Below are 17,150 nucleotides of genomic sequence, written 5' to 3'. Positions count from 1 at the left end.
ACTTTCAAGCTTTTTACACCGAGCATGCATAGAAAATTTAATCATTTTTATCTACAAGCTTTTTCCCTCGTCTCGTCTGAATGGAAAGAAACCGGAAGTACATTGAAATTTTGCGTTTGACTGCAATCTCGTACCATCTGCTGACCGAAGAGCCCGCGGGCTTTGAGCCCGATACAGTCTTACGACCGAAAAGTGTTATAGTTAATAAGTCATTAAATAGAAAAACATATTCAAGATACCTATGCGCATCATGTTCTACATAGCATAACTTTTTTAAAAGTAGTTGGAATGTTTTGTTTGATTGACGGCTAATTCGATATATATTTACTTTTGAATATCAAGCGTTTTCCATAGAATGTGAAAACTCCCAAGTTTAATTTCACATCCGAGAGAATTTGAAAAACACAACATTACCTTGGCCAATGGAACTGTTCCAATAGTGGTAATGGTATTCGTTACAAGCAAAAAATACATCTCTTTTCGAGGTAGAGTTTTTTTAGAACGCTTGCAGAATAGACCCTGGAAAGAAGTTATACTGGCTACAAACGAAACAGTAACGAATAAGAGGTGCTCTAAAAAAATGACATTACGAAAATCTTAATCTATAGAAATAGAGACTCTACTATAGCCGTCTATCAACAACTTGAATAAGTTTATCATGCACCCCAGGAAAGGTTATCTTTGTTATATAAACAGAAACCCAACTTCGACAGCAGTAGTGAAACAACATGCAACAACAAAGTATGTACAGCGCGGTAGGTTAGTCATTTCTTTCCTACTGAGCTCTCAATATTTAAGAACTCACAAGAATTTTCCGCCAAGATTAACGATTCTAACTCCGGCAGTTACCAAAACTAGAGCACTGCCTCGTCCCCAGGCGCCGATTGCATTAATTGGTTAAGGCGGTTTTAGGGGGAAAGGCGGGAAAACATGGTGCGCAGGGGTTGATGGTAACGCCAAGCGAGCCGTGCACGACCAAGGAGGAGGACGCCTGGAGGCGAGGCAGATTTGTGCACGTGTAGTGTAGGTTGCATTCAATTGGTCACGTTGCTTACAAGGTTGCATACGAACGATGTTGTATCGCGCCATTAAACTGCATTCAAATCTAGAGAAACCTCGAAAAATATTTTGCCCGGAAAAGAAGGTAAGAAGATGAAAAACCCGGCGTTATGGAATATCATTCGGAAAGGAATGATGAGAATTCTCTGCTATTCGAGCCCCGCACCAACCCCACCCCTCCCTGCTCCGCCACCTTGCGTTGCAGACCAGTAAATCATGTTTTTTTATATTCGATTAGGGCAGGCTTGCGATGACCAAAAAAATTAATAAATTTTCAACACCGATAGTACAAAAACGATTTCCAAAAGTTCTTGTTGCAGACTTGGCACTAGTTGACTGCGTATAAGCTGATTGTTGAATGTAGTTAAATAAAGCAGTTACATCACAGTCTGCGATAAATTATATGTCAATACCCCTAAAAATAAAAACCCTTTAGAATAGGAATTACAGACCATTATAAATTAGTACATGTACTACGAATTCACAAAATAGTGGCTGGTTTATTCGGATGAATCGCTTTGTTTCAAAGTTCTTTACAAGTTAAGAATATATTAAGGTTCTCTCGCAAATGAAGAGTAAGTTATGTTAAGGCCGAGCGATACATTTTGTCAGACATCTTTCTATAAAACAGTTAATATATTATCTACTTAAACATTTATAGCTCTCTGTTTTGACATCGTTTAGATTCAGAAACTGCGACCCAAACTGCTTGCCCGACGTTATGTATTTATATGGATATCAAATGGTTGTGAAGGGCCCAAGTTGAAAAATTAATCAGTTTGGTTGGGAACGATTCGGGTTTGAAGAAACGCCAGGGCCCAATTGTTCAAAGTCGGATTGATGTATTCCAAGGCAGACATATTTCTTGAATTTGTAAATAATTTAACTTATTAATGAGGCAAATTGACTTCTGTAAATGCCAATTTATATATTTTTTAAAATTCGTTTGTGACGCATTTAGTGCAAAAACAAGGAACAAAATCTCAGTTAACTTTTACTAATCCTTAGATTAGTGTTCATCTGACTTTGTACAACCATGGTCTGAATAAAGAATGTCTCCCTATTAATACTTAGTTCTTCTTCAAGTCGTGCTAAAAAAGATATCTGTTCGTCGGCCTTTGCAACCGGAGCCTGGACCCTATTTCCGCTTGCCGCGCCTAAAGAAACGACCGTTGAAAGGTGAACTGTAGTAACCCTGCGATTGTGACGTGGAATGATTCGAGTTCATAAGAGTACTTCTGGAGTCCAGGCTACTTACTTCATCATCTGTGATGATGTCATATTCGTCCATACCCCGCTCGGGTCCGGGTAAGGGTACAGTTTCTGTAATACTCAACTGAGACATAGTTCTGCGCGCTAAAGCGTCCGTGAAATACTTGCATTCCAAAAAGTTTCTCATCTCCAACTGATTCACAATGCTTTCCCGCCATTTTTTACCGGGCACCCTGTCGCGTTTTCCTGGGCGACTGCTCATCCTGGGTCTTGCGCATCCGGGAGAGTAAGATTCTTCGCTCTCTGTGATCTTTTCTTCCGTCAAAGTTCTCTGTCTTTTGAGGTAAGCGGTTGCTAAATGCGCGATACTGTCCGATCGCACACGTGTTTCGTCTTCCATTTCATCATTGGATGTCTTTTGGTTCCTTATCGCTAGAACAAGTTCAGATCTATCGAGAGGATCAACTTCCATATTTATTAAGGCGTTATTACTCGTAGCTTCCGAATGAGGCCGGAATTCAGCGCATTTATTCAAATAATCAGCGAGTTCTCTATTGATTCTAACTCTTGCGCGGCATCTTTGCGTGTTGGATTGAAGTTGTAAAAAGCGTTTGGTTTGTGCTTCATTTCGCTGTTTTAGCTGCCACAGAATGTTTTCTCTCCACCAACAACTTCCGGTGCCGTTACTCGCTACTCGGTGCAAAACAGCGGGCTTTGGTGACGTACTTCCGCTGTCCTCCTCCTCCAATAACTTACACGAGCAGTGTACATTGAGCGTGTTCTGAGCGTTGACGCTGACGTGCGACGCCGCAATCGGTGACTCCATACAAACGTCAAAGCCATCAGTATTTTTCTGTTGGATTGGAGTGCTATGAGCTAGATTTCCAGCAAAGAATTCCTCTTTAGACGAGGGTATAATAATATAATCATCAAAATTTGTCGGTTTTATCGGAGGAACGTAGCGCATTTCTATTTTAGGCGTTGAACACGCGCTCAAGTCCACACTGATTATATCATATTCCGCCGCGAAGTCATTCTTGGGTTTTCTCGCTTGCGCTTCACTGAGGCATTTTGGGCATCGACAGCGGACAACCTCATCGTCTCCATAGTAACCAGAATTGACAAGTTCCTCGCTGTATAGCCCGCTCTCTGAGCTGCTCCCGTAAGCATGGCTGCCTTTGCATGAGTTGTGCGATGAACGTGAAGACGTACGTGACCTTCTTCGTCTTGATGACTTTGTACTGCTTCGTGAGCCTGTTGAGCTGGACGAGTCTCCCCAGCTGGAGTCGATGTTCTTTAGAACATGGAGGTACGAATTCACCACGTACATTACAGCTGACTGAAAAGAACAACAGAAACATCATGTTTTGAGTTTCAGCAACAATAAGGTGGGTGAGTGGGAGGGCAGAGAAGGGAAGGGTTGGAGATACCCAGGTTCTCCAAATCCTGACGATATTTAAGACTTCCCTATCTCTAGGGATAGAAATCCCTATGAGTAGATTGTACTTGTTTTGGTCAGGGAAAGCATACAGCAGTTTTCAATTGAGTGTCGTAAAAGCAAAACCAAAGTAATTACTCCGGCCAATCACAAAGGACACAGACAATCCAGTGAACCAATCAAAACTCGAAGCAAATACATGTAGCTGGCACGAAGCGCGGGAAAACGTGCGCTAGCGAGTCACGATTGGTTTTGGCTTTAGTTCTGATTGGCTGAGAAAGTGGCGCGAGATTTTTAAGCCAATCACTAAGCGTAGTAATGCAAAACCAAAGAAAACGCAATTTACTTTCGACACTCAAGTGAAAACCGCTCTATTCTCAAATGCGTTAGGGACTAGCACTGGCAGTAGTTTTGTATTTACACTGCCACCCCCTGCCCCCGAAAAAAACAAACAAACAAAAAACAAAACAATAAGATCCTGGATATACCCCTGCTTTGTGTTTTTAAGAATCTGAAGAGAAAATAATAACATGTGATAGAGACGGAAAATGAAAAACCTGACCACACTGATGAAATTATCATTCACTTAAAACTAACATGACTAAAAAGAGCAACTACTAAATTAGCGTAAGGCATGAAAATAAACTTTACATCTATTTGTTTTCCTATCCTTTTGTAATAAAATTCAACGCAACATCTCACAAATCTGTCAATATTTAAATTATGCAAACAAAAAAATCGTTGATTAGATATATATATATATATAAAAAAAAAAAGAAAAAAATCAACTTTGTTTTATGAGGGTTGCACGTAACAGTCTTCGACTGACAAACCTGTGGCCCTCGGATTCCCGATCGAATTGGAATTTAGAAGTGTTGGTTTTTGTGGAGGGAGGAAAACCGGAGAACCCGGAGAAAAACGCTCGGAGCAAGGACGAGAACCAACAACAAACTCAACCTACATATGGCACCGGGCCGGAATCGAACCCGGACCACATTGGTGGGAGGCGAGCGCTCTCACCACTGCGCCATCGCGGCTCCCCATAGGGGAGGAAAGATGAAACCCTGACCACATTGATCAAAATATCTAGCTCACTAACTTGAAACTGACCTAACTAAAGGTGCAACTACTGAATTAATTAGTGGAAAGCATGGAAATAAACTTAATCTATTTGTTTTGCTACATAACGTCACTCAGAACTGTCAAAATTAAAATTATGCAAACAAGAAAAAAATCCGTGATTTGTTTGGAAAAACATGTTTAAACTAATAATTGCCCTTAAGAACAGCTTATAATCATACAAGTTGATTCGCTACGAACGCCAATGGTTGATTTCTAATAACAACTTCCATTTATTATCTTATAAAACAAACTAAAAGAAATATAAATGTACGGAATGAAATATTTATTAGCCCATTTGGATGAGCCACGTCGTCTCATTTGGAAAATATTAAATTCAGACGATAAAAACAGCAATTTTAGCACAGTATGTGAAAAGGATTAATCAGAGAATATAAAAATAATTATGATATTCCTATAAACGTGGGTGTATATTCCTCCAAACCGATTCAAACCCGGAAATCTTACAAACCGCAAGTATTTCAATCGTCCGCACAAAAAATCGATAAACGTGGGGCACTGCATATAATGATAAAATGTTCTTGCTAATATAATGGACAATATGCAGATGAAATCAACATTATTACGACATCGTAATGGTACTACACTGTAAATATTCCCTCAGGGGAATTTACCTGTACATGCAATAAAGCATCGCCAATCCGTATGTTGTGAAGGTTTTACCGCAAAGAAACAAGTATTTCTCGTCGGACCCAGTTTTCACCGGAAGAGAAATCGAAGCACACTGACGTATTTTAACTATGTGCGGTGGCGAAATTTACAACAAGCGCGTGCACAACTGAGTTGTCATGATTTTAACGTGATCTTACTGCTGCTCGGCATGAATTTTAGGAAGTAACAAATGGAACAATAAGGAGTAAATGATTAAATTAAGAAATAATTTACCTTTGATCTTGACTTAAAGAACGAAATCATATTCTGAGGAAAGATCTGGGTGATGATAATATATGGTGCATTTGGCGTTACAGTGAAGTTGCGAGTTTATACCGCATCATGCCACTCGAACGATATTTTTATCTGAATTTCGCCTAGTATTTGTCTTTGCTCGTTCCGGCAGATTCGCTGTGTTTTGAGTTCAGTTATTGATTACATAACACAGTAAAATAAAAACTATTTATGGCTATTACAGTGAAAACAGACTTTCCAAACCGCGGAAAAAAGGCGAAGTATATTGCTAATATTCATCGATGCTGCGTTCGTTTTAATATTGTTTATGCGCTATTAAACTGTTATTCATCATCCGGTCGATCCCGCTAAACGAACTCTTCATCACATGCCATTTGCACGCCGCGGCAAGTCGATCAATCAGTTCACTGGTATAATAATCATAACCCAGCTTAACCTCAATCAAATCAAATACTGTACACGTACGAAATCAGTCTTGACCGGACCGGTAAATGTAACCAGTGATGTATCACAGAGAACGCCATCGCAGTAAACTCAAAACAAACAAAGCTTTTTACTCACTGTTCATTCACTGCTGAGTAAACTCGAGGGCTGGATCTTTGTTAATGGCGACTCCTTGATGCGTGGCAATTGTTTGGATCATGATGGAAAGGACTAACGGCCCTGGAGTTCCATGATAAACTCGTAACTTGTTCAGACATCACAGTCTAGTAAGCGATGTCGATCATCACATTGTGTTTCAAAACACACTGCGGTGATCACGTGTTGTGTACGTTACGCAATACGACCTTTGGAAGAGATTATTAAAATCCCGCCAAAGCATTCCCGCCATATTTTGTGAATTTTTATAGCTTCCGTAGCAGGCGAAGGAAGGGGGTGGTTATGAATTTTTGCCTCTATTGTTCGAAAAAGAGAAGTCAAAGAGAAAAGAAAATGTGCAGTTGAGAGGTTTTGCGAACATGTCATCTGTCGAAGGACTGTGTCGATATGGATTACTCTCGATCGTTATGCAAACAGGGTCACGTTTGCACTCGTCTAGCGACCTCTTTATATACTAAATTGAAAAGATTAGCAAGGCGTTCTTGTCGTTGTGTAATAAGTATAAATAATAATGGGCTCGTCATGCAATATATCTCAGGTCTCTCAGGATTCTGCTAGCACAGCTTCAACTCTTAACTCTCATCCTATTTCATTGCTAGCTATTGCTCGATGTACCTGCACAGAATTTGAATGCAAACATTTTTAAAAAGGGGTAACCATTTTTTCCTTTTCGGGGGCTAAGAGGGGAGGGGAGGGGGAGAAATATTAAAGGGTAGAAAATGGGCAATTGATACCCGGATTTTGTGAAAAGCCCACCTTTATTTCTGTTCTGTGACATCGAAAGTTTAATGGGTTATTCAGTTTTAAGAAACAATATCTTTTTCCTTTAGCTGGATGTTTATGCACTGTAATTTTAAGCCCTATCAAAGGAAGATCACACCAGAATCACAATGTCAAAAGGGGCAAAAGGGGTACCCTTGTATGGGCTGAAACCATACCCTAGCTATCCCATGGCACAGACCTAAATAGCCTATATGAGGGAGTAGTACCCCCACCCCCTGATATACACCATACTACATTTCCTGTCTTTTGGGGATCTTTTTCCTTTTATTTGTTTTCTAATGGTTATTGTACTGTATGAACACTAGTCTCCTTTGCAGCCAATGTTTGGGCTCGTTATGCAACGCTCCCTCCCTCCGGCACAAAACAATAACTGCGAAGGGGATTTAACACTAGCTGGAAATGATAATGCAGCTCTAAACCAAACAGCAACTAATGACCATGCAGTGATGTCATAATCCCCTATCAAGCTTTGCAAAAACAAACATGGCAGCACAAAGGAAATATCAAAGCAAAAAAGTATTCAAACCAGGTACAGAATTATTAACTTTACATTGTTGTAAACCTCTAAAACAGTTTTATACAAACAATACATGATTTGCAACAAAATTGATTAATCCAATATTAAATTAATTTATTCTCATAGGACACTCGTTCCCAACTTTGTTTTACAAATTTCCAAACTCATTTATTTTTAAATCTTTGTAAAAAATTATCAAAAAATAATGTCATAATGTCACACCCATGTTGACTAACTTTTCTTGTTTGTTTAAAGTCCTTTGCGGACATTTTTATAAATCTCATATATTGATTTTTCAGCAAGGTGTTATGTCTTCTTTGTTTTTTTCTGTTCCTTTTCTCTTCAATTCTTCCATTTCTTTTACTAGAAAGTCTATTGGTTTTTCTGGCCTCTTAAAGACAAGCTTGGCAATTAAGTCCTGAAAAAAAAAATATAAAGAAGACATTAGCTTTGGCATTTGTTTTCCTCAGATGAACATTTGATGCAAAAACTTAGACACCCCCTAGCAGGGCTCTTAATAATGGCCGATCAACAGACAATGCCCGGACTGATTGGGGAGTTGATTGGTCAACCTTTCGTCTTGCCGGTCATGTTGACCGGTCACATTCAATTGCATTGAAAATGAAATAAATTAAAATGTCCATGCTGTAGCTATGTATTGCGTAACTTTGATCTGACATCCTGGGTAAAATGTGTATGATAATGATGTTATTTAACGTGTTACAGGTTTGTCTTACAGTGTATCTATTAATTATACACTTAAGCTTTTTTTCATTTCACAGCTGTAATTTATATTTAATGTTGACAAATTTGAGTGCTTTTAACAATTAAGTGCTCTAAGCTCTATGCAAGGACTTTTTTAGAAATATATATAACACCAGTTTTGGTTCTGCCTTTTTTTTCTAGTTCCTTCACTCCAGCTGTGGTGGGCGGAAAGATTAATTTTTGTGAGGGCCATTCTATTTTATATCCACATCCCCCCTGTTGACAAAGTAAGTCAAAATTTACCCCCTAAAAAGAAAAGATCAAAGTGCCGACATGATGCCCCCATCAAAAAAGTCCACTTCTTGCTCATTTTTTACTTACCCCCTCAGAAAGAATCAAAGGTGCCAACATATTTTTAGACCTCTTAAAAGAATTCGTCAATTGGGGGCGGGGTGAAATTTTTTTGGAATGGCCCTGATCCACCCTTGGTAAATTTTCACAATGAGAGTCATATCCTCCATTTTAACAATCAGATAGACCAAAAGAAGACATTAAACTAAGTTAATTCTTCGTGCTTATGTGTAATCGAGTGTAGTGCGGCCATGTCGGGACGGAAGTGAGAATTTACCAGTGCAATAGTACATTGGTTTTATGACCAATTTGACCAATCAGAGCGTGCGTAGTATCTGAGTTATTTTATATTTTTACTCATTCAAAATATTCCCCGTTTCTGATTGCAATTGGCTTTCAGGTAAGGTAGGTAAGTCTGCTTCGAGCCTAGTGGCCCATACTGGCCAATTTCGGTTAATTCCAGCAGCCTAACTGGCTAGCACCGACTAAATTTGGAAGAAGGTTCTATTATACGAAAATAACGTCAATGTCCTACATCAAAAATTAACTGATGGCAACCTCGTTCCCACAGCATTAACCGATCGCAACCTCGTTCCCATGTTACACGACAACTGCTATGGTGCAGAACGACTTAAAAAAGGGGAAAATAGCGAGATTTGTGCAGTACGACGACCAGAAAATTACCAAATTATTAGAAGACAAGGACAGTTTCAACATAAAAAAGGCAATGAAAGCCAGTCAAATGATTTTCAAAGCTTATCTTTTAGAAAAACAAATTTCTGAAGCAGCCACAGCGGAGGACTTGGAGAGGTTTTACATTGAAGTAAGCAAGAACGATGTTAACCTGTTTTTGAAAGCGTCACTTTCAGTTTGTGTAGTCAGATTTAGCTTCCCTAGACACTTCAAGCAACTGCTAAATATCGACATAATAAAGAACAAGAAATTTTTATGAAGGTAACCAAGTTTTGAAGTTTAAATTAAATTTTGAAGCGAAAGTTGTTGTATATTGTCAAAACCCTATAAGGTATCAGTGTACCCCAAATGACCATCATGCGTTGGAGCTGCCTTACCGTCTGGTAATTAACGCAAACCCCAACAAAGTACATTATATTTTCTGAAAGCTTAGGAATTGTAGATTACGGAGAATATTTTAAGTAAAAATATTAATGTTATCCAAAAAGAGCGTGTTATTTCCAAAAGTACCGAGGCTCATAAATCGGGTTCGTTTCCGAACAAATTTGAGTGGGAAAAAGCAATTAGCATCGCTATGTGTTCTTCACACATTTCTCTAAGAAACTGTGTCGGGGAATATTGATTACTTGTCTGGTTTGTTTTTGACACGCAGATAAACTTTAAGAGTGTAAGGAAAAACTATTGTCTGCGTTTAAACAGCCATAACTTTTGAAAGAAGAAAAAAGTTAAAATTCGCCGACATAGTTTTGTTGCTCAATTATCGGGCAACATTCTTACCAAATTTCAGCGAAAATTGTTGAAACCCCATTGAAAACGAACTTAAAATGTGCACCTCTCTCTTCGAAACTTTGTTTACGAGATACGAAAGAAAATGTATTTTGAGGCGTGCTTCCGCTTTAATGAGATTAATTATACAAGACGTGTGAAAATGATCATGCGTTGAGCGATAGAATGAAGGTTCATTTTACTTTAACAATAGAACTTGTTCAAAGCGGTGTCAAATGCTGCTTCTGGTCGGAAACAGTCTGTTGCATAATTTTATTTCTACCGCTCGCTTTATAACAATTTTCGTCTTAGTGCAACAGTTTTAGACATGTTAAATCTAAAACAACAAAAACGTGGAGTCCCAAGTAAGCCGAGGAACTGGTCGTGATGCCGGGTTGTGGCGTTACCGTTGTTACCGCTTCAAGCGGCGAAAAATAATTCGCTGTCGCTATCTACTAGTGCATCTGCCAAATCTTTTGTCTTTTTCTGTTATTGCACCATTCTTTGAACATGAGAAAGGAATGGGAAAATGTTTCTTCTTTCACGTCTGAAAAACTATGCATTTTGTCAGCGAAAAACACCCAAAGCATCTCGTCCAAAACCAATTGCAAGAACTGTGATATAAAATCACGCAACGGTAGATCGCCGCGCTTCTTTAGACAACCTGTTGACAGCTAACAATATCAAATAATTAATGGCAAGAAAAGTTTTTCGTTCATAACTTTGTGTAGAGTCAATCTTTTTCCATGCTCTTTTTTTTGAATGAAAGGTCTTAATGAGATCTACCTGAAAATACCAAAATATATTTTTCTTAAAAATGGTCAATTTTGGGGTACACTGATACCTTAAATTCATTTTGCGCATTTGGAGCTCTGGAAATATTTTGAATGAATAATAAAACAATTATTGAATTCGGCTTTTGTATGATATGAAGAATTATTCGGCTTCGGCGGATAACACCCTCCTCGATCTGCATAATACTCTGCCTCATCCAATAATTGAATTGCTAAATATTAAATATAAATAAATCTAATTACTGAAGTTTACTATTAATAAAACTTACATTTTGATATATTTCATTAATCAAGACATCAAAAACAAATCGTTCAAAAAGTAAAAAAAAGTAAAAAGTAGACATATGGGCGAGATGTAGTTAAGATAACCTTAAAGCTTACTTCTAACAGTTGCAAAACTTGTGTTTCCTCGAGGTATTTCGTCGCTTTAACACTGGGCTCTTCTATTTTTGGTAAATATTCGACTCTTATGGATTGTTTCAAGTCATTCAAAAAGCTTTTCCCAATCTGTTTGCATTCTTTATAGCTGTAAAGATCATCCTGGTGGTCTGATTGAAGTATTTCGAGGGAGTCAGTTTCGCTCAAACTGCCTCTAGGTTCCGGATGCGTCGCCATCTTGATTGTTTTGGCGCCTCGTTTTCATGTGTATGGAGAAAGTAACGCCTGGCAATATTTTTCCTGAGCGCTTGAAAGTGAAAGAAGTTGATTTCAAAAAGGTGTTATAATGTTGAAATTTCTACTCCTTGTTAACAAGCAAGGACATACTCGACTTTCTCAATACTATGAACACTTGGAACTTGAAGAGAGGACGAATATGGAGGCTGAAATAACGCGAAAATGCTTGGCAAGAAGCGACGATCAGGTATTTGATACCTTAATATCAATTTTAATATTTCAGCGTCAGGAGATCCACACATAATTACAATAATCTAGCACTTAATTAAATAACAAAGTCTTCCAGTCGCTGTAAGCTTGCAGATGGAGGTGTCGACACTATTAAAAAGAAAAATAATTTTTGAATAATCGTCTTGATCATAAAAATGGTGATATTTTCTCGGTTAATGTCCTCAAAAAACTCAAAATTCCTGAGGAATTTCTCTAGATAATGTATCAGTCAATTCCAAAACCGCTCATGCCCCCCCCCCCCCCCCCGGGCAAACACCCGGGTATATATTTGACTTTTGTCGAAAAATTTTGGTCAAATTCCCCGCTATGTTGGCAGTTTCGACGGTCAAATGCCCCACCAGTCAGGGCTTCACAGAGCGTCAAATTCCGCACACTTTTCGGGTTTTAAGACAAAATGAAAAAAATACAACAAGACGACGAAAACATCAATGTTTACTTTCGCTTCGTGTAGCTCTGCTAATACGTTATCTGGGAAGGGTTTCTTGAAAATACCTTGAGCTTGTAGATATTAAAAACGTGAAGAATTGTCCTCTGACAACAAATCCACAGTTAAATGTTTTTCGATTAAGGTAAAAAAGGATACCGTAACAAAAAACAGAGGTGGAATCATGGAATAGCATGAGTACTGTGAACATTTGTAGTTGCAGTGAATGAACGGATGTTGAAATGCTTTTGCATGTGACTGCTGACCATTGTTTCATCGATGGTCAAATGCCCCACCGGGTGGGCGAAGTTTTGCGTCAAATTCCTGGCTTTACAGAGCTAATCTCAAGTCAAATGCCCTGGGTATGCCCGGGGGGGGGGGGGGGGGGGATGGGCGGTATTGGAATTGACTGATCAATACATAATGTTTGCATTAAATCACATTACTTCATACCATTGTGTTCGGTTTGTGTATAACAAGGAATTAGCATATATATTCTCCATCATACTACTCCCTTTGTTGTTTTTTCAGTGTCCTTTTATAGAATTCAAGAATTTCAAAGTCATTTACAGAAGATATGCCTCACTGTTGTTTATTGTTGGTGTCGATTCAGATGAGGCAAGTTACTTTTTCTCTTTTTGTAGTACATGATGTTAGCTGGCTGCCTTAGCTGCGACTTGTTTTACTTTGAACAATCTATACGCAAACTTCAGTATCTTATAATTCTGACATCAATGCTGCATGACTGTTTGTCTTCAGAATGAATTATCAATACTGGAGTTCATTCATATCCTTGTGGAAACTTTGGATCGTTATTTTTCTAGTGTGGTGAGTTTTGATTTATACTGAATCACTAAGGGTGGGGAGACTCCCATATAAAAGTGATGAGGTTGATCATTAGTTTCCCAAAATAGGTCTGAGAATAGCATAATAGGCCAGAATTTCTTTTCACTCTCAAAAGGAACAAATTTTTAAAAAACATTTAGACTGATAGGGAAGGTTCCCTCTGGGGGGAGGGGTGGATCTCATATAAAAGTTGAATTAAACCCTTTATTTTTATATAAAGGAGACCAATCTGTGCAGTAATGGCTCAATATTTTTTACTGACCCCTTCAAGATACCATTTGTTTTCATGCTTGATTGGTCTGGTCTGCCAACACAGTATTAATATCGGAAGGGCAAGGCAGTAAATATTCTTCCCACATTGCCTCTCTCCACACATGTGCGTAAAATTGAATTCCAGCAAATTCAGCACTGGGGGAATACCCTATGATGGACTTTTGTCCCATCCAAGGGGGAGTAGACAAACTCCTAGTTGCTTCATGACCCACAAGCTTGAATGAAGATTTTTACTCTAAAAATACATTTACAAATGGTGGTTATTTTTAGATTTTAACACCCTGGTAAGTGGTACATAACCTCAAAAAATAATTTTAACCCCTGAAAGCAGGCCATACTGTCACTAGATTACTTTTTAATTTGAAAAAAAAAAATCATTATAAAAAAACAATTTGTCGTACTTCTTTCATTTTTTTGCAGTGTGAATTGGATGTATCCTTAGCAGTTTGTTGTGTAAAGTACTGGCTTGTTCAAAGGATGGTACCTCCTTTTTTAGTGGGCACTTATCCCATGCATATTGAGATGGTTCGGCTTGTTGTTCTGCAATTTCATATAAACAAATGTGCCATTGTGGAGCCATTGGAGCCATTGTGTGTTAATTAGCCTGAGGGCTTTTTTCAGTGGCCTTATTTAACGTGCCAAAAAAACAACAACAACAAACAAAGAAAAAATAATCTTATGTTACTTGCTCATTGGGCACTAAGCACTAAGTGGCATCAACAGGGCCCTGCGTAAATTGTGACTACATAATAAAAATATTTATGGTATGTACAAGGACTTAAATAAAAGGCAGATAAAAAGAGCACTTAAAAAGTAACAAAGATCAATCAAAATAATTTTAAACAATTAGAAGAATATGGGAACCAAGTTGCATACGCATATTCATAAGAAACCGCCCCAAAATTTAATAACAAACAAAAAAAAAAAACAAAACCTAATGCCTCTAAAGTTAAGTCTTAAGACTGATTATATGGTTCTTAAAAATGGAAATCAATGTAGCTTGTTTAATTAATGCAGGTAGATTATTAAAAAGAACGACAACTGATTATCTAAACACAGTGGCGGATCCAGACCTTCAGGTAAGGGAGGGCCCGAACAGCCAACCCAAGAATAAGGGAGTGGGGAGGGGGGCGCTCTTGAAAAAAAATTTTCTCGGCCCTTTGGGCTTCTATTTGTTCTAAAAATAAGGGGGGCCTGGGCCCCCTTCCCTAGATGCGCCACAGACACATGGTTTTTCTTAGCATTAAGGAAGGGTTCCATAAGTGAATGTCCTTGCTCTGCTTGTTTTGTAACAGTGAACGGTGGTAGGTATAAAAAAACATGATTGCTTCCTTGACTTTTGACCTTCTTGAAGATAATGTTCAATCTGGACAAAGTGCACATGATCTTGGATGAAATGATCATGAATGGACAAATAGTGGAAACTAATAAAAACAGAATCCTTGCGCCTGTTGCCATATTGGACAAGCCAGCCAGCTGATACAACATTATTCACCCGACAGCTGAATGCTGTCCACTAAAGGTAATTTTTACTACAAATAACTGATACATACAAATTACTGTTCCTGTAACCTCAGTGATGGTGATGGACTATGGCTTGGGTGGTCTGGCCTCAAACAACAGCCGGGGTACATGTACTGACATATAAACGAGTACTGGCTAACTGTTAGCCGGGGTCAACCTACAAAATGCTCAGGGCTACCTGCATTGGACTAGCTTTTTTTTTTCTATATGTTTTTGTAGCAATACTCTTAGCTACTCCATGCTACATGGCTGGCCCCAGTTGTTTATAGGGTGTATAGCGCTACCCACCGGATAAATCACTATCCGGTTGATAGCGTAGTATGTTTTGTTAGGAATTATCCACTGGATAGTGATTAATCTGGTGGATAGCATTATCGACCCTTTGAACAACTGGGCCCTGTATCTTAATTGGAAACTAAGCATTGGGGCTGCTGACTGGGAAAATGTTAGCCTTCGGTTTTGGCACTGGATTCAGAAAATGCATACATGACAGCAAGGTCCCTTCCGAAGAAAGATCAATCGCTGACATTCTCTCGGTACGGTCCTGGGTTCCCAAGTTAAGTTATTAATAATAAGAGATTTTCACTTAACTAGTGTTTACAAAAGATGAGTAGAAATATGCAAAGAAACAATTCAAACCGTGACAGGAAAAAGGCCAGTGTAATATTTAAGGCTTAACTTTAGACGGAAGGGTGCTTTCCTTTCAAAAATTTGTTTTAAAGAAATCGAGGAATGCGAAAACTTGCCATTCTGAAAACGAGCGTGATTATAAAGTATATCTCTTTGTGCACACCCCTCCTCTCCCCCCAGAAGTGCCTGACATGCGGGTTGCACAAGCCCTTTCCCATGAAGCCCAAGAAACTCAGTCCTTACCAGGGGCTTTATCATTATTTTAAGAGTGATTCCAAAGGAAGTGGTGAAAATTCCTTGTTACGAAAACGGTTTGAACAGTGTGCCCCCTATGGGTATAAAATTGGAGTGAAATGTTTATGATGATCAGAAGTAGTGGAAAGCACGTTGTAACTGTTATCACGTTTGTTCATTTTCAGTGAATACTAAATTGGAAGACGTTCTAGATTTGGTTGCTTGCAGTTAATGACTCAAGTACGGCAGTGACTAACTCGAGGTGTGTCTTAGAGCATTTGACTCTGAGTCTCCTTCACTTTCACATCCTGAAGATAAGGATTCAAAGATTCAGCCTCTGCAATGTGCGCGCACCTTGCAATAAAATGATCTGGCTTTGCAAGTTTGGACAATTTAGCACAAGATGGCTCGAAGAACCCCAATAACCAGCCCAATGCTGTCAACTTAGGGGTCTGCGTTTTGCTGCAGGACATTGTTTAAATAACCTGCGGTCAAAGTGCCATTTATTTGGCATTTATACGTCGTTATACGCTCTACACACACGCAGCTAGGTGTGTTATTTTAAAAGAAAATGCCTGTTCCCTGTCCAGATACCATTCCCTGGTCAATAGAGACGTCCGTAAACGTAAATTTTCAACTTGCGCCCACTTGCGTTGGCTTGCGATGACGCTCGTTCACTTTGGTCGAGATAAAAAATATTTGACCGCTTGTCTATGCAACGTTTTTACCCTTTGGCCATCCAACGGAAGTCAACGTAATAAGTCTTGCCGTTTACTTCAGGTACTGAAATCGCAGCACTCGCAGTAGCACTGAAATGTTTTTTTTTTTTAAAAAAAAGTCGGCAAAAAAGTCGAGAAAAATGTCGAGAAAAAATCGGGTAAAAACTTTATGGTCGATCAAAAAGTCGGGAAAGTAAATAACAGTAGTGAAATATCGATGGTGGCACTAACTGGGCTCCGTAGGCTGTACAAATCCTGTACATAAGTTCAACTTACGACTACTTGCGTCCACTTGCTTTACCTTTCGGCCAGGGCTTTAGTTCTTGTGATCTCACACTGAAGCTGAAGTTTGAAGAACGAAACTTGAACACAAAAGGAAATAATTATCACAATATAATTATGTTTATTTTTAAATCCCCTAAACCAAATCCCCTAAAACTTTTTAGGGTAAATATGCGCGAGGCAATATGTAAATATAAGTAATAACTATTGTTTTCAAAACACGAAATGTTAAATAAAACTATAATTTTATGCAAGTTGCTTGCAAGCAAATCGGAACATCTTGCAGGTGATTGATAAGAAAGTTCATTTCTATACTAGTAAATTTTTCACAATTATTGAATAAGTTGTT

General features: G+C 38.6%; 3 protein-coding genes across 5 annotated transcripts; 1 reads left to right on the top strand and 2 right to left on the bottom strand.

Moving 5' to 3' along the window:
* Positions 1-1,558: 1,558 nt before the first annotated feature.
* Positions 1,559-6,634, bottom strand: LOC144635761 (uncharacterized). 3 transcript variants are annotated; one of them, XM_078494844.1, is made up of 2 exons: positions 6,317-6,634; positions 1,559-3,610 (listed from the first exon to the last, which is right to left on the bottom strand). In XM_078494844.1, exon 2 carries the CDS (start codon positions 3,599-3,601, stop codon positions 2,198-2,200), a length of 1,404 nt encoding a protein of 467 aa, XP_078350970.1. In that variant the 5' UTR covers positions 3,602-3,610; positions 6,317-6,634; the 3' UTR covers positions 1,559-2,197. The 3 variants fall into 3 exon arrangements, with proteins under 3 accessions (XP_078350970.1, XP_078350969.1, XP_078350971.1); XM_078494843.1 differs by lacking the exon at positions 6,317-6,634 and adding an exon at positions 5,735-5,849; XM_078494845.1 differs by lacking the exon at positions 6,317-6,634 and adding an exon at positions 5,464-5,579.
* Positions 6,635-7,744: 1,110 nt separating this feature from the next.
* On the bottom strand, positions 7,745-11,604 carry LOC144637201 (uncharacterized). The gene is made up of 2 exons (XM_078496334.1): positions 11,345-11,604; positions 7,745-8,073 (listed from the first exon to the last, which is right to left on the bottom strand). The coding sequence occupies exons 1-2, from the start codon at positions 11,576-11,578 to the stop codon at positions 7,951-7,953; spliced, it is 357 nt and encodes a 118-aa protein (XP_078352460.1). The 5' UTR covers positions 11,579-11,604; the 3' UTR covers positions 7,745-7,950.
* Positions 11,571-16,676, top strand: LOC144637203 (uncharacterized). The gene is made up of 6 exons (XM_078496335.1): positions 11,571-11,825; positions 12,825-12,911; positions 13,053-13,121; positions 13,833-13,844; positions 14,767-14,934; positions 15,986-16,676. Exons 1-5 carry the CDS (start codon positions 11,688-11,690, stop codon positions 14,890-14,892), a joined length of 432 nt encoding a protein of 143 aa, XP_078352461.1. The 5' UTR covers positions 11,571-11,687; the 3' UTR covers positions 14,893-14,934; positions 15,986-16,676.
* The last annotated feature ends 474 nt before the right edge of the window (positions 16,677-17,150 follow it).

The sequence above is a fragment of the Oculina patagonica genome, chromosome 13, assembly GCF_052425735.1.
Source record: "Oculina patagonica isolate OP01 chromosome 13, crgOcupat, whole genome shotgun sequence".
Lineage (NCBI taxonomy): Eukaryota > Metazoa > Cnidaria > Anthozoa > Scleractinia > Oculinidae > Oculina > Oculina patagonica.
This window is presented reverse-complemented; position numbering and strand designations above follow the sequence as displayed.